The 20,365-nt window shown below is 40.2% G+C and overlaps 8 protein-coding genes across 8 annotated transcripts; 4 read left to right on the top strand and 4 right to left on the bottom strand.

Annotated features, from left to right (window-relative positions):
• Positions 1 to 2,531: 2,531 nt before the first annotated feature.
• Bfra_001471 (putative mitochondrial inner membrane translocase subunit protein) lies at positions 2,532 to 3,424 on the top strand (the record flags this gene model as incomplete). Its single annotated transcript, XM_037331901.1, has 4 exons — positions 2,532 to 2,753; positions 2,862 to 3,060; positions 3,158 to 3,312; positions 3,365 to 3,424. The coding sequence occupies exons 1-4, from the start codon at positions 2,685 to 2,687 to the stop codon at positions 3,422 to 3,424; spliced, it is 483 nt and encodes a 160-aa protein (XP_037196055.1). The 5' UTR covers positions 2,532 to 2,684.
• A 60-nt stretch (positions 3,425 to 3,484) lies between these two features.
• On the bottom strand, positions 3,485 to 4,634 carry Bfra_001472 (uncharacterized protein; the record flags this gene model as incomplete). Its single annotated transcript, XM_037331902.1, has 3 exons — positions 3,485 to 3,631; positions 3,971 to 4,288; positions 4,398 to 4,634. The coding sequence occupies 3 exons, from the start codon at positions 4,632 to 4,634 to the stop codon at positions 3,485 to 3,487; spliced, it is 702 nt and encodes a 233-aa protein (XP_037196056.1).
• Positions 4,635 to 5,558: 924 nt separating this feature from the next.
• Positions 5,559 to 9,842, bottom strand: Bfra_001473 (putative pre-mrna-splicing factor atp-dependent rna helicase prp22 protein; the record flags this gene model as incomplete). The annotated part of the gene is made up of 3 exons (XM_037331903.1): positions 5,559 to 6,252; positions 6,302 to 9,459; positions 9,537 to 9,842. 3 exons carry the CDS (start codon positions 9,840 to 9,842, stop codon positions 5,559 to 5,561), a joined length of 4,158 nt encoding a protein of 1,385 aa, XP_037196057.1.
• Positions 9,843 to 10,275: 433 nt separating this feature from the next.
• Bfra_001474 (putative histidine triad nucleotide binding protein) lies at positions 10,276 to 11,198 on the top strand (the record flags this gene model as incomplete). Its single annotated transcript, XM_037331904.1, has 2 exons — positions 10,276 to 10,360; positions 10,423 to 11,198. 2 exons carry the CDS (start codon positions 10,276 to 10,278, stop codon positions 11,196 to 11,198), a joined length of 861 nt encoding a protein of 286 aa, XP_037196058.1.
• A 944-nt stretch (positions 11,199 to 12,142) lies between these two features.
• On the top strand, positions 12,143 to 12,538 carry Bfra_001475ca (uncharacterized protein; the record flags this gene model as incomplete). The annotated part of the gene is made up of 1 exon (XM_037331905.1): positions 12,143 to 12,538. The coding sequence occupies one exon, from the start codon at positions 12,143 to 12,145 to the stop codon at positions 12,536 to 12,538; it is 396 nt and encodes a 131-aa protein (XP_037196059.1).
• Positions 12,539 to 13,290: 752 nt separating this feature from the next.
• Bfra_001476 (uncharacterized protein) lies at positions 13,291 to 13,730 on the top strand (the record flags this gene model as incomplete). The annotated part of the gene is made up of 2 exons (XM_037331906.1): positions 13,291 to 13,402; positions 13,456 to 13,730. 2 exons carry the CDS (start codon positions 13,291 to 13,293, stop codon positions 13,728 to 13,730), a joined length of 387 nt encoding a protein of 128 aa, XP_037196060.1.
• Positions 13,731 to 14,142: 412 nt separating this feature from the next.
• On the bottom strand, positions 14,143 to 16,159 carry Bfra_001477 (putative family metal ion transporter protein; the record flags this gene model as incomplete). The annotated part of the gene is made up of 4 exons (XM_037331907.1): positions 14,143 to 14,945; positions 14,992 to 15,407; positions 15,455 to 15,902; positions 16,063 to 16,159. The coding sequence occupies 4 exons, from the start codon at positions 16,157 to 16,159 to the stop codon at positions 14,143 to 14,145; spliced, it is 1,764 nt and encodes a 587-aa protein (XP_037196061.1).
• Positions 16,160 to 18,190: 2,031 nt separating this feature from the next.
• Bfra_001478 (uncharacterized protein) lies at positions 18,191 to 18,709 on the bottom strand (the record flags this gene model as incomplete). The annotated part of the gene is made up of 1 exon (XM_037331908.1): positions 18,191 to 18,709. The coding sequence occupies one exon, from the start codon at positions 18,707 to 18,709 to the stop codon at positions 18,191 to 18,193; it is 519 nt and encodes a 172-aa protein (XP_037196062.1).
• Positions 18,710 to 20,365: the final 1,656 nt, after the last annotated feature.

The raw sequence follows: 20,365 nt of genomic DNA on the forward strand, positions 1-20,365 counted from the left end.
AGGTGAGTTTTCATGAGAAGGTGGGAGGGCCGGCTAAATATCGGAGTGAGGATTATGTAATACTACTCCATGATGACATTGATGACGACAATTTGTGGATGGTCAATACAACGAAAAAATCATTAGATATTTACTGCATATACCTAGTTTCAGATCCTATATCGAATCGAAGCAAGTTTTGAATTTAACTGATTCAAAAAAGCTTGAGTCTTTTTAGGGAAAGTCTTCCCATCATTTTCATTACTTACTAGGTAGGCTTTTCGGCTCATAAAAGGGTAGATCAAGAAACGCGAGGGAGCATTCTACACATTAATGGTTTTAGTCGGTTACAATCTTTCCATGGATAATGTTTTAGTCAAGACAATGTTAATGGAATACTAAGCAGTCGCAACTTGGATCATCATATCAAGTAGGTGACTCGGTGGTCATCCTAGGCAGAACCGAAGACATGGCACGAAGCGAATTCGAGACTCGGGGGAGTCTATTCCTCTAACACTATAGAAGCCTAATGACCGATCTAGATAGCAACATAGTATCCCCCAGAATCTGCAAAGGTAGAAAACACTGAATTCTCAGCCAGATACACCACAAATCGACAACACGATATTTACATTTGATATGGAATTGAGAAAACCATCATTCATGTATAGCTTGATGCTGACTATCAATCTTGAATAAAATTGAATCAGCTGATTTTCGACATCTATGTCTACAATTGAGAAAGTTGATCAGGCATTGAGATGAAAAGCCTTCACGGCGTATCACTACATACTCATGAGGATACGGCAAAAGTCGAACTGCGATTTCTATAATTATCAATCATATTGTTCAAATCTGATTTACAAAGACCACATAGACATTGGAAATCCAATCCAAACTGTAATGATGCCTCAGGTCCGATAACATCTAGAAGTTGACCTAGAACATTGTAAATCGCCGCATTCATTCTATCGTCATCCACCTAGCAAAACCAATGTACTACAAACTCAGTACCTTCATTTGCTCTTGGTGGTACCAGAAGTACCCGATCAATAGCCGATGAGAACGTGAACCGCACAATAATTCCGCAATAAGAAATGGATGGGAGATTCTAGTGGTGAAGTTCAGCAAAGATCACCAAGGTCGCAAAAGTAGCTATTCATGCCTTCCATGGATTCCTGGACCAGGACCAAATTCGAGACATCCCATGGAAATTAAGTGGTTTTAATGTGCTCGTGACTATCAAAGTTATGATGATGATGAAATGATACTTCTTGGTTAATTAAATTTGACCAGGCGCAACTTCGTTTAAGACCGCTGTGATGGGAGAACAGTCCATAAATGATGATCCGGTTGCTTGTCACAAACTGAGTTGTAATCACACTTATAACAACACCATAGAGTTGTCGCATTTGCCAAAATTCGGACTGAATCTTGACCGGGTCCACAAGAGGCGGGTAATAATCTTGGTTGTATCTCAATTCACCCAAATCGGACATGAAATTCTAGGCAATAACAGTAAGTAAGATCTCGGTTAGCCGTGGTAGGGGTTTGTTAAGCGAAGTGTCTTGAAGTTAGGACAGCCAAACGACTTTGATCAGATGTCAAACTACATAAATTAGCATAGCAACCGTGTTTATAATCGAGGAATGGCTGAAGTGTACATGCTGGAGTCCTCTTACTCCAGGATACGTATAAAGCCGCGAGCTTAAGTGAAAGGAGATAATACTTATATCTTCATGACTTCGTTGAAGGATTGTTTCTTTTTTCTTGAAGATTGTGCATTTCTACCAAAAACAAGCAATCCTTAGTAGCTTCACTACTTTGTGCCCAAAAACACTACCTTCATAACCCCAAAATAGGATTCTTCTGCATCAGAGGATGTATAGGAAACCGCTGAAAGTTCCCATGTTCAATCAAACAAAATGATTGTATCTTTTCTTAGTATTGCACTGCAATTCCCTGTTTGATTAAAATACTAAGAATGTAAAAAGTCCCTGCTCTGAGGACCTATTGGAGACTTGAAATACATTGGTACGTTCATATCTCCCAAGAGCTTTTTTTAGCAGCCAACACTTGGAGGCTTTCAAATGAAAGAATCCCATGACAAAATTACTGATATTATTAAGAAATATTCTTCTGCTTGCGAAAATTATTACCGATACCATTTTCGATTAAAGAGAGAAGTTGCTAAAATGAATCTATATGAGGGTTAACTTGGTAGAAGTGAAGGTGGAAGCACGAAGACCTGAAAGTGAGTAAGAACTGGAATTAAACCAAATTCTATACTCAAATAAAACCACCTTTGCCACCCGTTATTTTATTAATTGATGAATTGAATATAAAAGCCAAGCTGATATTTGTAGATGAGAGGTTGTAGTGCTTATAAGAATGTTAGAGAATGTAAGATCACGGGTTACGGAATATCATTCTACCGGGCACCGACCAATTCCATTTTCAACGCTAGGAATTTTATCAATCCATCATCATATCGCCATCGATTGAAGAAAAAAAAGGTTGGATATTAATCAACCAGTAACGACCATTTATAACTCCATCCAGTCGCAATCATCACAATCTATCGGTATTCATACTTCGAACCCAAAGTTCATCTGCCACAATCTCAAGACTTCACAGTTTTTCTAGGCGGGACATTGAGCGAGAAGAAGAAAGTAACAAGTCCTCTCATTTAAAAAATATACAAAATGGATCACACACGAGACCCATGTCCTTGGGTAGCCTTGAACGATTTTGGAGGAGCTTTTTGTATGGGCGTACGTAATTGCACTATTTCTTCTTCCCTCCTGAGAAATTCCTCGATTTCCGCAAAATTCTCAAGCATAGAGATCATAAGAAAGAAATACTGATTAAGTTCTTTTCAGGCAATCGGAGGTGCAGTATGGCACGGTGTTAAAGGCTTTCGAAACTCACCTTATGGTGAAAGAAGGATTGGCGCACTCACAGCCATAAAGGCACGAGCTCCTGTACTAGGAGGAAACTTTGGTGTTTGGGGTGGGCTCTTCTCGACTTTCGATTGCGCCGTTAAAGGATTGAGGAAAAAGGAGGATCCTTATAATGCTAGTATGTTCTTTCGAAAATTTTAGCTTGAAACCTTTGCTGGCAGATTGTTGAGTGGGTTGATTGCGGCGATTCGAACGAAATACTGACACCGAAATAGTTATTGCTGGATTCTTCACTGGTGGTGCTTTGGCAATTCGTGGTGGTGCAAAAGCTGCAAGAAACTCAGCGATAGGATGTGCGGTTCTCTTGGGTGTTATTGAAGGTGTTGGAATTGGGTTCCAAAGAATGATGGCAGGAAATACGAAATTAGAGGTACACATTTTCTTTGCCCATTTCCGCCCATTCCTATATTAACATTTAATAGCTACCTCCACCTCCCCCACCATCTGAATCCGGTCAAACCGGGTTCCCAGCCGTCGCATAAACTCTCTACTTTACATTGCTATAAATATAATACCTCATGTTGGTCGACCCCTCCAACAAATTACACAAACTCTACTCTTTCCGTCCAGCCGATAGAAGGCTTTGGTCGCATGTATTCTCCTACATTATAATATCGTGTAGGACACCTGCACTTCATACTGGACTTGTTTGCATAGCTGGGATTGGTGTATGTATATCTAGATTTGACCTTTTGGACCCTATCCCAGGTTTGAGGATGGTCAAGGTTATGTTATCAAGCGTAACGAATGGAAATGAAGATGAAGTTTCATGTGCCTCTGATTGTGACTTTTTGGTTGGGTTGTGCGCATATAACCCAGAAAGATCTCTTTGGTGTAGCGGCCAACTCCTTATTGTTTAGCAAGCCAACATTCTCATGTATATATTTTTTCCCTGTTGTAGGTAAATGAGGTAGTCGTTTGGTGTTGAAATTTGTGACCATTAGTAATTTGATCATAACATTTATTTTATTTACTATTTTACCCTATCTCCATCAGTCACACTAATCATTCCATCCTCAATCTTATACGCCGCTACCAATGAATACAATCAACTCTTCCAGTTTCCCATCTAAAACTTGCGCTGCAGTCAATAATCCATCATTCCCTCTGTCTGTAGCAGCAATCAAAGTACTAGGTACTTGCCACGTGATTTCCGTTCCTTCTTCACCTGATAACTGACGGACTAGAATCTCCACAGGTACAAACAATCCTGCGTTGAGAGATTTACTAGATTGAGAGAGCATCGTAATAGCTATTAGTGGATTTCCAAGTATGATACGTTTTAGACCAAGCTGTGGATTGGATTGGATATTGAAGAGTGGGAGCCAGGAACCATGATTGATTTCCTTTTAATTGTCAGTCAACTCTCGTTTACTCTTCACAGGTATGCTTTCAGAGTTTGACTCGCCGGCACAAGCTGGTAGCAGCAAATAGAAATGGTTTTGGTAAACGTACACCAAAATTCATGAATCCTTGAGGTCCAACGGCCGCCTCAACTCCTTCGATGAATTTCTCTTTGTTTTTTTCGTCATATGATGTGGTATTTCCGGCAATTGCTGACAATTTCAAATCTGTAGATTTTCCAATTGAAGCATAGAGATTGGACATAACAGTTTCGAATGTTAGAGAGGTATGTGAAGTTTTTCGAGTTACAGAATAGGTAAACGAAGTTGTTGAACTTTTATGAGCCATTATGGAATCAGGAATGAGACAAAAAATTTCTAGATGGCGAGAGTTCCAAATGTTCAGCAACCAAAGTTCGGAAGGTGAGTGATCATAACCTAGGTAGCTTTTAAGTTTCAGAGCATACTAGCAAGTCAAATACTAGTACTCATGATTACTATTCAAATGATTACTGATTGTGTTTGGTGGTGCAATTTGAGAAAGGGTCGCCGATTTCTGAATGATCTTCACTCATATTGGAAACTAGCTCGTGTATATAGCTTTCATCAAAAGATCTTACACCAATCTCAAGAGTCCCTAGAAAATGGGCGTCAACCATGGGTTTCACGGAATGAAGTAGGGGATTGCTATGTCACGTGATATAGTTGATTACTTTACATTTCGCCAACCGAGGCTGATTGAATATCTCCACCAGCTCCTCACTCCCCGCTCCCTGCTCTGAGTTGAAGGCTTGATAAGCTGATTATCGTACTATAATATCATCTAGACAATGTGTAAAATACTTTTCTTCCTGATTTTTGGCTCTCCCTTTTTCAGCACCATAAATCACATGGTCACTAGTGGCGACATTGATACCTCATGCAATGACTAGACCAGTGGACCTAGGCCCTGGGGGTTGATGATTTTACTTTAGATCTTTCATGGATGCTTTTATGGATACTTGATATCGTGACTGCATAGGTCCTCGTCGACCCTATCCCCTGCAAGGAATTACCAGTCTTGTTGACATCGAACAATTGAAGGCGCGGTGATATTGGAAGACTGTTTCTTGATAAAAATTCCGAGTGATGATTGTAAGATCTTAGATCTCAATGATTTTGAATCTTTGCAGTCCGATCTGCTTCTCTAACTGCCAATCCAGTGTATATTTCTCGAATTCCCCTCAATCTAATAGTACTCGAAAACCATGCGGCGATAAAACTTTCTTATCAATTACTGATCCATTCCATCCAACTCCACCAGCCTCAATACAACTTCCACTACCTCATTCCCGGACAAATCCATTCCAGGTTCATCAATCTTCTTTGCTAAAACATCATCCAACATTCCTCTCAATCTACTAACTAAAACACCGATACGTGCCCAGCCCCTCAGTCGTAACCAACCATCTACCAAAAGACCTCTACCCAATGTATCTAATGTAATTGGTCCAGAGAATAAAAGTGCCGTATATGCGTTAAAAGGTGTAAGATCTCTAATAAATACTTTACTCGTCGCCATTTTATTGAAATAACTCATATATTTGCTGTTACCAGGGAAGGTTTGTGCATCAAAGATTGTACTACTTGGATGAACAAAAACACGTCCGTTTTCTTGATTGAAGTATTTGATCGTCTTTGCTTCCGGATCTAATTCCACAGCACCGGAGACAGAGGCCGCAAATTTCTTATCTGGGAAATCGATACGTGCAAGTTGAGGATTAAAAGCTCCTGCGCAAAGGGATCGAATGAGAGCATTGTTTGATGATTTTGCTGATAAAGCTGGAGGAAGAATCGATGATGATGGAATGAAACCTATTTCACGTAGTGACGTAAGGTATTGAGTTCGATTTGAGGATATATCATTGAGTGTTTGATATGAGAGGAAATTATCGTTGCACCAATTTCGAATTTCTCCTTGTCGATAACTATTGAAAATTAGCGTCATATTTTAATATCGGGAGTAGAACAACATACTTTCTATTGTTAATCATCTCAAACCATTCTTCAAAAGCTCGGAGGTCACCAATCAAATCACCCTGATTTTTAGCGAACTTTGCCCTTGCAGATTTTGACTCTTCTCTTTTATCCTGCGGTGATACAAAAGGTGATTTGACGGTCAAGATAGCTGCGATTGTGACAGCGGCATCCAAACAACCAAACATAGCTCCGTAAACCATTAGTTTACCGCAACGAAGGTCAGCAGGGATCATTGAAAGATGCCGACCTAAAGCAGTAAGATCATCACCATCAAGGGCACCCATTCTTCCCAATAAATCCATAGCACCGTCAACAGCTATACTCTCAGGAGGAGTAATGGCACTTGCTAAAAATGATCCAACTTCCTTGATTCCCATAGCTCGTACAGATAAACATAATTGTTCCAATGGTACTCGTCTAATCTCAGGTTCAGGTCTCTCCATCATTTTCGATGTCTCGGCATTTCGTGTGTATAACTTGTAACATTTTCCTGCTTGAACACGACCTGCTCTACCTCTTCTTTGTTTACATGCAGCACGTGAAGCCCATACTTCTTCCAATTTACGCATGTTATTTTGAGGATCATAACTAGTCTCCTTAACACGACCAGTATCTATGACTGCGACGATATCATCAATTGTAATTGAGGTTTCGGCAACATTCGTGGCAACGATAACTTTACGTTTGCCATACGGAGCATGTGGGAATACCTTTCTTTGATCTGATGATTGCAGAGATGCGTGTAATGGTAGTGCATGTAAATTCGGTATGGTCTTCAAGTAATCCAGTGTTCGAGTGATTTCAACCAGACCTGGCATGAAGATGAGAATTCCACCATCTTGTTTCAGATGAGTCAATTCAGCATCAATCTCTTTGACAGTTTGACTGATCAAATCATAATTGATTCTCATACCAATACTTTGAATGGCAGCTGCAACGTCCTGATCCATACCAGATGTTTCTTGATTGTCTTCCTGGTACTTACTACCAAAGCCTGGATTAAAATTGGTCATTCGAATAACGTCGTCAAGATAGTAGTCTTCCACTGGATATGTGCGACCACTAATCTCGACTCTACCAACTTTTCCACCACTCTTGAAATAATCTTCGAAAATGCCAGCATCCAAAGTGGCACTCATCAAGATTAATTTCAAATCTTTTCGTTGGCGAAGAACATCCCGTAACAAAACAAGCAAGAAATCTGTATCCAAAGATCTCTCATGAACTTCATCGATGATAACATGACTAACATCTGCAAGAGATGCCACTACATCATCACTACTTCCTCCAGATGTTTGCAATCGCCTTAAAAGTACACCTGTAGTCACAAAGGTAATCTTGGTATTCGGTGATGCCTTTGACTCTCCCCGAATAATGTATCCAACCTCTTGACCAACGGCAGAACATCGCTCATCACTAACACGGTCCGCCAGTCCCAAGGCAGAAATACGTCTAGGTTGCGTACAAATAATCTTCGCACAATCTCCAAATGCTCGTTGATACATGTCATCCAGGATAAATTGAGCCGATTGAGTTGATTTACCAGAACCAGTTTCACCCGAGATAATGGTAACTTGGTGAGAATTCACGGTATCCACGATAATATCCTTCATTTCCCACGCGGGTAGAGTTCTTCGACCTTTGATCATAGATTCCAACTTCGGATTTAGTTGTCGACTTTTCCATTCATCCTTGCTTTTAATGTTGGCAATCCATTTAATCGCTCTAGGGTGTCTTGAGATATTCTGTCTTCTCCGACGAACTGGCTGAATTTCGCTGACTATCGATGCAGCAGCTGAAACATCGCTAAGCTTTCCGGGTCTTTCAATGATACTATAAAGATTTTGTTCCACCCAGTCTATAAGGAAAAATAACATGTGTTCACCCAGTAAACTATCCATGGCATAATTCAACGCCTGCTTCATAATGCTCAAACGAATATATGCTGGCAATTGAACGTGAACAGATATGACCGGAACTTTTTGTGGATACTCGGAAGATCGACGAAATTGGATGATAGGTTCGACAGGAAGATTTGTTCTGCGATTTGCTGGTTTAATTTTAATTCTGCAAACATCTTTCGATGGACGTGAAAATTTTTCCCCAAAGACCGATTGAAGGCCAGTCATTTCCTCTTCCCAAATTTCTTCTGAAGATTCTTTGGCATCTTCAGTATCCCAGGATTCCTCGCTTGGAACGGGTTCGACATCTTTTCCACTCGACAAGAGTATGTGTTGTAAAGCCTCAGAAGCTTTTCCTTCATCGTTATGAATATCGTAGATTTGCTTGCAAAGCTCGATTGAATACCCAGCTTCGGCCAATCTCTTGATAGCACCTTCACGCTTCAAGTCACTACTTGCCATACTAATGCCAGCAACATATCCTTCCGGCAATGCCCATCTTGGTAGATCATCCTCTGGAACATGGATCAGTAGCCATTCGAGTGTCTCCTCTCTATCTTTGCATATATCCACAGCTTCCTCGATATGACTCTGCCTGAAGTCAAGAGTCTTGAATTCTTTCACAATTGAATGCTTCTGGAAGTCGGATAACATAACATCGTGTGGGTTCCAAATAGCATGTTTTCTTACTAAACTTTCGACTTTCGTTCGCGTACGTTTACCCATCTCGATTTTAGGTACCTTGGTCCACCCTCTGTGAATATTGTTATGTGATGATCCCCCTCCAGTTGAATTTGTACCATTGCTTCCATTACCACGTAATGCCAATCCTGCACCTCCTGGACCTGCTGATCCTGGTGTATTCATAGCCTTTTCCCTAGCTTTTTGTTGTTCGTTCCGCTTTTTTTCCATTGCAGCTTTTGCATCTTCTCTTTCCCTCAACGCAGCAAATGGATCTGCCTCATACATCCATGCTTTTCCTTCCTTGATATCCTCTTTCTTCAAAACTTCAAACTCACCCTTCCATAAATCTCGATAATCAGGTGGAAGTGTCATATGAATGTTTCGCATATTGAGAACCCGAAAGAGACCATATGTGGCAGCGAAATGTCTAGCCTCAAGAGCTGTAGGTTTGACTGCAAGGTGCTTATGCGAAGGTGGTAATTTAAAGGGGGCTAGCGACACAAGTTCTTGAGTTTTCGTATTCTTAGCTTTCAGGATTACCATTGAGGAGAACCCTTCCGGAGTTTTGATCTGTTGTTTGTAGCATCAGTATGCGCCATCGTTAATTGTAGATATCTCTGGAATCTCCACAGCACTAAAACACTTACCATAGTATATTCTGGTTTCTCCCATCTTTGCTTTTGACAATGTTCCGAAAGTAAATTGACGGGCAACTTTCCAGTCCATGATTGTCCACCAATCAATTTCTTAACATCCGGTCTCTTTGGCGCCTCACCCAATGGATCGGGCCCATCTTGTCCTTGAGTTGGCGGCTTTCTTTGCTTTGGCTCTTTATCCGAATTCGAGAATACTATAAAGCTATCGTCTGCAGCGGGTGTTGTTGACGCTTTATTTTTACCGGCAGATGTACCTGGTTTTGGCCCACCTTTTGATGATTGTCCTTTCTTGACCATATTTGGTCTCTGCAGTCTTGATGACAGGCAGATCCATGAAATCAAAATTAGTAGTAATGAAGGCGTTGAGATCTTTTAGTGGTTCATTAAATTTGGATGTTGGTTGGAAATAAAGTTTTCCCCACAAGGCTGAGATAATTGTAAAGCTCGGACTCTTTTTGCATTTGAAATGTATGTGCGTCATTCTGGTGGAACTTCTGAAGCTCAGCCTTGTTAACGACTTGACTGGGTACGGAACCCGACTCCAATTAGTAGTCATCACCGAGTGGACATTAATAATTAGATTGCCGTTGCGTAGATACTATTCTACCACCCTCTCTTTAACAATCTGGGCATTGACGAAGGCATATTTAAGGTTAATATCTGGGGTCTTACCAATAAACAGAGTACATGGAACCTCTCCTACCTGGTTAACCTCTACTCAATCGTAATTATGACTTCAAAAATCGAAGAGGATACTAATGGGACACCTCAAGCGTCATCCTCATCTAATAAAAATTCTTCTAAACCAAACGCATGTACCGTGACACCATTCGTTCTTTCACTCCCGCTATGTATAACACTAACAAGAATTTCATAGTTACCGAATTAATGTCGAGTTCGCGATCCAAACGCCCTAATTCCTCCCCGACATCCTCCCCTCCTCCTAAAAAGATTGCGAATTCGAATCCTTTCCACTTTGGTCGAGCGGGCCTCGGAGCTTACTTATCAGACCCCTCATCACATCCTGCATCACTCATGATCTATCACAACTCTTCATTTGTAGCGATTCATGACCTTTACCCTAAATCTTCGGTTCATGCCCTCCTAATTCCACGAGAGGAGAAATGGAATAGTATGCACCCGAGAATAGCACTGTCCAACCCTGAGTTCCTCGAAATGGTGAGACCGGAAGCAGAAAAGTTGAAGGGAATAGTTGCATCAGAGTTACGTCGAAAATATGGACCGGAATCTGCAGAAGATTTGCAAAGGCAAAAAATACTTAACGGAGAAGTCAATCTAGATGATGATGCTGAGATGCCAGAAGGTAGGAATTGGGAAAAAGATATTATGATTGGGATACATATGCATCCATCTATGGATCATCTTCATATTCATGTTCTTTCCGTTGATCGTTATTCTTCATGTCTGAAGAAGCGGAAACATTATAATTCATTTGCTACACCATTCTTCGTCCATTTATCAGAGTTTCCTTTGTCTGAGGAGAGACAAGAAGCTCTCGATAGGAAAGGACAAGGTAAAGCATGGCTAGAAGATAATTTGAAATGTTGGAGATGTGGTATGCAATTTGGAAACAAATTTGCTAGGTTGAAGCAACATTTGGAGTTGGAGTTTGATGAATGGAAAAAACAATAAAGGTTGCGCAAAAACTACCATGTCAACTTTTTTCCTCCACTGAAATTCATGAATAGGCTATACGGAGAGTAAAGGAATCGGGGTAAATTCAAGATAGTGCTTTTCTTTCATGCAAATCGTTCAAAGCTTTCGAAATTGGCCTGTCCTTCAACAAGCTTCCAGTATCTCCTCGTCAGTGTCTGGAATTCAAGCAATCTAGTCTTCAGATTTCTGCTTTGCTACTCAACAATACTACCAAATGTGTCTCAGTATCAAATGTCAGTCAAGCTAGGGTTAGCAAATAGCTTCTTTTCTCCTAATTTGGAGAATCCAGCCTGACTCTAGCTTCATCGCTCTTCCACTCTTTTTTTTGTGCACAAAAAGTTATGCCTCGTAACCAATCTTGCTTTTTTCTATCCCCGGGTAGTTACCCCGTCAGAAATTTTGCTCATAAATCTTGACACAGGTTTCTTCAATATGGAAGTTCTATGATTTCTATCATGTGGGTCAAATCGATTCAACAATCGCACATAATTTCTGCGACACAGTTACTGACAGGACTCACCTCAACCGCACCGATCGTAGGGTTTCGGACATTATGTGCATACATCCATATGATTCGTGACACACCAAATGAGAGGAAACAGTTCTAAAATGAATCAAATGCTAAGCTGACACCTACGAGAATTCTTTCATCCAGAAAACAATCCCCTCGCTTATCAAGCCCCTTTGTTCCCGCTTTCGATTCAACACAAAAAAGCCATCTTATCTTTACCACTCTTTCACAACTACTTTGCAACAATGCTAATTGTATGCATGAAATTGGCTTTCAATGACCTCAAATATTCTCATTTCACTCCATCCAAACTCCATTCAATTAACTCCTCAACAACTAACTCACCAACTAACCACAAGCTACCTTTTTAGATCCCACTCCCAACTACAACTCTCAAACCTCTATAAAGATGTCCGGAATGAACGCTATTACCACCGTTGCCGCTTCTCTGATCATCATCATATTTGTTATTGTCTTCATGATCTTCGTTCCCAGCTACATGGGCATCAGGTTTGAGCGTCGACGCATCGCAGCTCAAAACAATCGTAGATCAATGAACTGGCCATTCCCTGCACAACAGGAACAGGAACAACATCAACAACCAAGACATGAATACGATATCGAGATGAATGATTGGCCTTTGAGATGCCCAGAACCGGCTTTGACAAGAAGACCTTCTGATTGGCCTTTGAGAAGAATGGAACCAGTAGTTATGTCGGAGAGAAGAGAAAGTGTTAAGAATGTTGGTTTGAAGTCTGGTAGTGCTGGTGGTGATCTTGAGGGGTTCCCTTACCATGTGCAATAAATGCTGACATTTAGCGCTCAAAGGGGGAGGACTTCGAAAGGTAAGTGAAAACGTGATGCTAGACATTTCGAATTTCTCATCAGGTAAGTGCAAGTGCACTCAGGTAATTAAATTTTTGTATCCAAGAAAGTAGTACAAACATATTCATAACTGTGACCAATTGTGAATTGGAATAAAATGATGATAGTTCCAAAAAATTCTAGAACTAGATTTATGGCGTTCGCACCCAATCAGGTTGAAAATGAACTAAGACATCATGTCAATTTTACAACGTCATTGAAAAAGATCTACAGCGGGGTAATGTAAGGAGAACCTCACATACCAGCACCATAAATTACATCAATGGCTCGAACAGCACAACATCAAACACAAGATACGAGAAAACGGCTTTGTACGATATCAGAATTACACAATATATGCAGATCTGACTCGTATCGACTTTTAGAATGTGCATCGTATGATCCCATGAACGAATGAAGATCCGTTGCTACAAGAAACACGAGAAACTCTGCTTTTTCAGGTAAAGGTTTAGAAAAACTGGTACATTTTTTATGTTTATGACGGAGAGATAATGTAAAGTGCCACTGCAGTCGGCTGAGGATGTTATGTCTCTTGGAAAATGGTGAACTCACCACAATGTATATATGCGGGAAACTTTCCCATCTTTGGTGCAGATTATAACCTTATCTCTTGTTGAAAGAAAAATCACATCACAACTGAAAGTATTTTATATTACAAAATCCCAATCCAAAATGCATATCAAAAACTTTCTCTACGCCCTCACCTCCCTTACTCTCACAAACCTTGTGGCCTCCTCACCAACTCAAGCCGGTGCCCTTTCTACTCCACCCCCACCAGGAGAAAGTAAATTTTCCCTCTTCCTCTCTCACTCACGCAATCAACTAACAAACACTCAGCCTACGTTGTCGGCTTTCCCATCTGTGCAATCCCCGGATTTACTCAAATCCCTGGCGATTACAACGAAACCATTCACCAATATCCCAACGCTACACTCGCAAGTTGTATCAACGAGTGTCGATCTGCATATCCAGAATGCAAAAGTATTGCTTTTCATGCACGGTATACGGAATGCTTATGGTTTGACGAGAGGGTGGATAAGACGCAATTGTATGAGGATGATACGAGTGAATTTGTTCATTATGATTTGATATGCCCAGTGCCTGCTTGTTAAATGTGGAGGGATGGATGTGAATTAACGGCTAGGGGTGGAAATACAATGTGATCATAATTATTTAAAGAAGCGATGAATGGACTTTTCTCGCGATGTTCTGATGAAAAACGACGACAAGGGCTTCGGCGAGATAGGAGGTGGAGGTTGTTGGAGACTCTTAATTTTATACTTCCACAAACAATATTTTCCAATGCAACATTGCCATTGATAACATTGCTACACCATGATTTTGAATACATCTATAGCATAATATTGTGCTCCAAATTGTACCATGTCATTTCCATATCTCAAATATGTTCGATCTCCTATATGCAGCCTTCAGGTAAGATTCCTCGTCTGTCCCCACTCCGAACTACTGGCAAACCAACCCGGGTGAACCACTCGATCATGAAACATTAAATATTATTTCCATTCATCTATTCCTCTTTTCCTTCATTCCTCTCTGCCTACTCTCTCTTCTCTCCCTTCCTTTTCTACTTCTCGAAATCCCCCTCCTCTGTATTGTTCTCTTGACCCACCACACGATCATATCCCTCATTAAGAATAAAATAACAACAAAAGCAACAGGTAAAGCTATTTGCCAAAAATATTTCTCGTTATGTTCTATACTCGGCATATCGCTGAAATTCATTCCAAAATAACCTGTCAAGAAACTCAACGGCAGGAAGATGATAGTGACAATTGTTAGTTGCTTCATAGACTCATTTTGATATGCCGAGATGGTGTTGAAGATTAAATCAATCATCCCATCGGCATTTCGTCGAAGTTGATCCAAAGATTCTGTGATCAATACGATATGATCTTCAACATCTCCAAGATATGTTTGTGCCATTTGACTAATCTTAACGGCAGATGCTGCCTTTTGTACATCACCTCTCTGTCCAACATTTTTATGATCTCGAAGAGAATTGATGAGGTTAGCAATTGGATTGATGAAGTTCCGTAATGTAGTTATTTCGCTAGTTACGACGTATAATGATGTTGTATGTTTAATATTTGGATTTGTCAAGACATCTAGCTCTAATGAACCAATGATGTCCTGATAGGCGGAGGTAACAGGTATAGCAAGATCAATGACAGCATCGATAACGGCCTGCATTACCATTGATGCATCACATGATTTGCGAAGTATTGTATCTGAATTACTTAATCTGTGAAGGATGGGTTCTTCTATGTCATCTGCGGAATTTTCGAAGAAGGAAATGACGGTATTATCTATGATATATTAGATCAAACTCGACGAGGTAAAAGGACTACTAACCAGCAGTCAAGAACATTGAGACCTGCTCAGCACTAACAGCCAACTTCTTTTGTGTCAGAGGAGAAATTTTCTCCATATGTGCTGCTCTTTCATGGTTTGGTCCTCCATGATATCTTTGTAAAGTCCTTAATTTTTGCACTGGGGAAGATTGTACACCATCTGTATGCCCAGTAATAAATTCCTTAGTTGTGTCATGAACACCGCCTGCCAGCGCATCGATGGGTGTAGCATTGGAATTCCTCCGTTTCATGAATTTATATAACGCTTTACGGAATGGTCCTCGCTTCTTTTTCTTTGGAGCCTCCAGTGTTATATCTTGTTCGTCGTCGCTATCGCTTTCCGAATCGCTATCTTTATCTGGATGTAAATGGACGAGTTTTTGTAATGTTAAAACGACATAAGTATGGTCAGTATACCTACATATCGTTAGTCCTCAACCATCAAAATTTACTGTACAACTCACCAATCTGCCTTTGTCCTATTATTGAGATTAACCATGTCCTCAATCGCCAATCTGTGTAATTTCTTCTTCTTGCCAATGGCTTGTATCACATCCCAACTTAGACCATTAACATTGACCCATCGACATTTAATCCACTCCTCTTGTTCCATGTCCATGAATCGAACAAATTCATCATTATTAAATTCTCTTTTGACTATTTTCTCTTGACTGAAGTCCACAAGAGTTATTTGACAATCCTCGTGTAGGTTGAAGCTGGCAGTTCGACCACCATAAGGTTTGGATGGATCCAAACCAGGTTCTTGTCCTGGATGCCATTCTGGTTGACTTGGTGAAACATCAACAGTGGGAAAGGTGTTGGTTCGTGAACGAGTTGCGCGACGTCGAACTGGTGATTGTCCCGCCATGGAATCTGGGGCAGATTGAGTAGACATTGTAGGCTCGAGTTCATCTACAAATTGAGAATAAGCAGATTGTTGCGAATGTGCGCATAAGGATGATATCCATCGGAAGGCATGAGAACGTGTGCAAAATTTCTCAGAGTGAGGAGAATGATATGTGCCGTCGTCGCACAAATATATTGATTGATTCAAGTTGCAAAAGAAACTCACGGCTCAGTCTAGGAAATGGCTCCGATTCAAATCTTGCAGTTCTTGATGATGAGTCTATACCCCCAGGTGAAAAATCTCTTATTTCTGGTTCATACATTGTCCCTTTTCGATATCATTTGTATGCGACGTAGCAAAATCTTGTTGTCTTAGTTCTTGGATTGATTCAACTCCTTTCCTCAAGATTTGCCGGGTTCGCGATTCAATCTCCAACCCTCAATTTTTTTCTATAAAACTAATATCACGTTACAATAGGGGTATCAAAATAAAGATTTAATGAATGACAAGAATTGAAAACAAAAAATGCAACAAAAGCAAGTAAATACAGATAAAATGAAGATGTCGATAATTCACTTGTGGAGAGTAAACAATGTATCGATGGTTCATCTGATAATTAATTTTTGGTGCATGAACAAACAAGACAAGCTTTGCCAAGCTAAAATTGCCTATTTCTGGGAAGCCACATTTTACCAAGTGCCCATTTCAAATTTGCATGTCAAAAACAACCCCTATTATTTAACGAATGCTAGATACTGGTAGTCTCTCTTTAAAGAAGGTTCTTCATATGGAAGACCTCATCCACAAATTGATGGAGATCAGAATAGATTCCATACAAATATACTGATATTATGCATACTTCGTTTGATTTCATTTTGTTCACAAAGGCGTTGCATTTACAACGTATCAACTATCTTGGACCCTTAAATCATTCTCCTATACGTAGGTATGAAAATGAAGATCTAGAACTCAGGATCGTACCGGTCATTAGACCCTAAACTTCTAGTCAATGACGCTCCGCTAGGCCACTGCCGTGGAGGCTTTTTCGCTTCGCTCCAGGAGAAAACATATTCAATTAACGATTGAATTGATTGAAGAGGAAAACGAAGGAAGACATTGCCTAGTACTTCGTGATAAACACATGTATGAGGGCTTACATGTATGAACAAAGTTCAAACATGTAGATTCGCATGATAATACATAAGGGAGAAAGAGAATTGAAGACCAACAGGTTCTCAGAACAAAACAGGAAAGAGGGTTTCATCTAAATAGTCAACATGCATATGATAGATCGATGCTATGGTCTGAAGAATCTAGATCATATCTATTGCCGTCATAGGTAGCCCGTTGTGGTTCAAGACCAGGTGCCGGGTGGACATCAAATCTGCTTAGTCATTATTAATCAATCGCGGTGAATATGACGTGAAGAACACTAAAACCCATTCAAAACTTATTAATCTCATGTTCACATTCACATCACTTTACAAAGTATCTAGGTACCTATCACAAATAATCACAACAAGAGCCTAATACGATACCGATACGAGTTAAAGATGTCAGAGTTAGTACTCACGTCATCACAAGATATTTCCATCGATATCTCAACCCAATGTTATACCTTATCTATGACAAACGCGGTGAACAGTGGACCCCAAGAAGATCATTATTTCCTAAGGTTATTAATATTCATAAACTTTATACACAGCCATCCATTACCTACCCCAACAAGCCCCCAATCAGGCCCCAATCACTACGAAGTATAAGTATTTTATACTTCTTGCATTAACTTGGATAGCTGGGTGCAAAACGAGGCTGAATAGTTCTCAAAGTTAGTTGATGATTTTTACATCGTTTGGAAATGTCACTGTAACCGCCAGGGTGGGGCAAAACATGTTCGAAATCACATCTTATCTTGGCTATCCAATTTTTAATTGGAAGCCTTGTATACTGTGTGTAGATCTTAATATGCCCGTACGAGTGTCGTGCATCATTAGTAATCTGGGGAGAATACCGATTGTTGTAGATCTAGAAATGGAGAATCGATGGTTGTTCTGTTGACGTGACGTTGTATGGTCTGCCCGAAATTGATAGGGCAGAAATACCTTCCCACGCGCAAGACTATAGGGAACGAGAATAGAGCGAGTTGGAGACCTACTATGCATTCACTGCATGCTATCCATCCTTCTGAGAGAAAAGATAGCCTTCGAGAGATGGTTATGTAGTTTCATTTCACTGTCAGATCATCAAGGCAGGTAGTAATAAAATCGAGAAGAGAATAATTTTCATTTGGTATCATTTTCATATCGCCATCATAACACCCCTTTCCTAATTCATTTCTACCGGTCCAATCTATTCAATAACCATGCGCATCAACAATTCTTAAATCCGAAGCCATGCCGATTTCAAAAGGCGAATGTATCTCGAATGGTGATCCAACATTGATATCCAATCCCATAAATGAATCTCTATCCCTCCCGAAACAATTACCATCAAATCCCGATCCTGGATCAGAAGTGTTCTTCCATGATGTTGTTGGGTGAACTGGTACCATAAAGTCGTATCCTGTTTCGCATGTACCCATAGGTCGTAATAAAGGACTTGCACAAGGTGTAGATCTAGCGCTTGGGAGACTGGATGATCTTGGAGTATATGTGGGTGTATTACAACTCGATGCTTCGGAAGCATTACTTCCTCTTCTTTGACGTGCTGCATCACCAGATGCTCGAAGAAGGTCGAAATCCATTGATGATGTCTTTTTTATTGGTCTTTGACTTCGTGTGCTCTGTGCTAATTCTCCAAGCTTCATAAAGTTGTCCATATCTGATATCGAGATAATTGGTCCGCCGGCCATTTGTGAAGTAGATGAAGACATGATTTACTACCTCAATTAGTCTTTGTCAACATATTATTCTGGCACGAATAAACTTACAAGTATGAAAATTCCGAATGAATGATTGAATGAAATCCTGACCAAGCATAAATTGCTTGAGAATAGATGACAGATGTTTTTCAAAGTGTGGAAAAACGTTTTCGTGAATTGTAAATTCGTGTTGGTATATATTGAGAGAGAAATTCGTGAATGAGAATGAAACCGTTGTAAAATCCTCAAAGTCGTAATGATATAATGGAGTGAAATCGTTAAGGATAGTATGAGCTAATTTATTAAACAATAAAGTTATGATATACGAAGAATGCTTGTGTGGTACGAGATTTAACTTCCAAATAGGAGGATAGACAGATACATATATCAAAGAACCGAAAACTCCGTACAACCAAATCACGAAATCCTACTTAACACGATATTCTAGTACCCCATGGCCAGCGCCTAGAGATTTAAGATCTGCCTACCACTTGGGTCACCCCACTCGCGCTTGTCACAATCCACCCGAGATCCACCATAAGGCTGTCTCCATTTCCGACCCAACCAAAAGTTTTTTATATTAAGAAATGAGTGAACTGAACCGTGCCGTAAAATGAGGAAATAGGTACCAAGCGGTTGCAGTTCGCTTATCCAGTCGTTTCATATGATCACCACGTTTTTGGGGGACATGCGTCTAATTTTGTGGGCCTATCAATCCGCGTATCGTTCTTGTGAACAAGGTCAAGCGAAGGCTGTGTTCTTGGTCTATTAGATCCACAAAAGAAATAAATTCTACGATTGGTGCTTTTGTTCCGGAGATCAGGTTTGCCGCCGGTATCAACTAAGCTCCGAAAATCCTTGTTTTAGGCCATCATCATAACCGTTTGAGAAAACATTCATATCCAATACAGGAATAAGGAAAGGGGGTACAGGGGGGAAGCTTGGTATGTATGAAACTCTCACATGTTGTACTTATAGAGTTTTGTTTTGTTTCTTCCTTTCGGATTTGGATAAGATACCAACACTGGAAATGATCGGAAATTCTAGATATTCCTTGGAAAGAAAGTTTCCACAATATTCGTATATGACACGTATATGAGCGGTCTCATCTTCTGCGACCTAGATGTCACTCGAAAAGAACCTGGTCTAGAATTACTCGAAGGATAAGATCGATTGGTCTAGTGACTCCATTCGTGACTATAAAGTAAACAGAAGAATCCTTCTGTTGGAATATTCAATTTTCGGGATATTGCTATGCGAAATCATTAATTGTTGTTGGTTATTTTGTATCCATAGCCAACAAAATTCCAACAATTGTATTGAGCCAAAGCAGCAATCTTGCCACACTTATCCACACGAGATTCAGAATATTTGTCTGAATGTCATATGAAGTTAAAACCATGGTAAACATTTCTTGGGAAACTCATTTTGAAAGTATAACCAACTGAATTTAACAAAATATGTTACATTTGGATTCTTATCAATTCAGGGGATTGAAGTTGCGTACCTTGGTGCCTATCAAAGTTAGATTGCACCAATTAAGGTTAGTAGGGTTCCAAACCTTAACTTCCACGTGAGTGCTTGACAGCACCATGTAATCCGGAATTCCCGTTAGCTTTGAACGGGAACACCTGTTCGTCATTGAGAGTATCATCAATTACCTACTGG

The sequence above is a fragment of the Botrytis fragariae genome (assembly GCF_013461495.1).
Source record: "Botrytis fragariae strain BVB16 chromosome Unknown tig00000006, whole genome shotgun sequence".
Lineage (NCBI taxonomy): Eukaryota > Fungi > Ascomycota > Leotiomycetes > Helotiales > Sclerotiniaceae > Botrytis > Botrytis fragariae.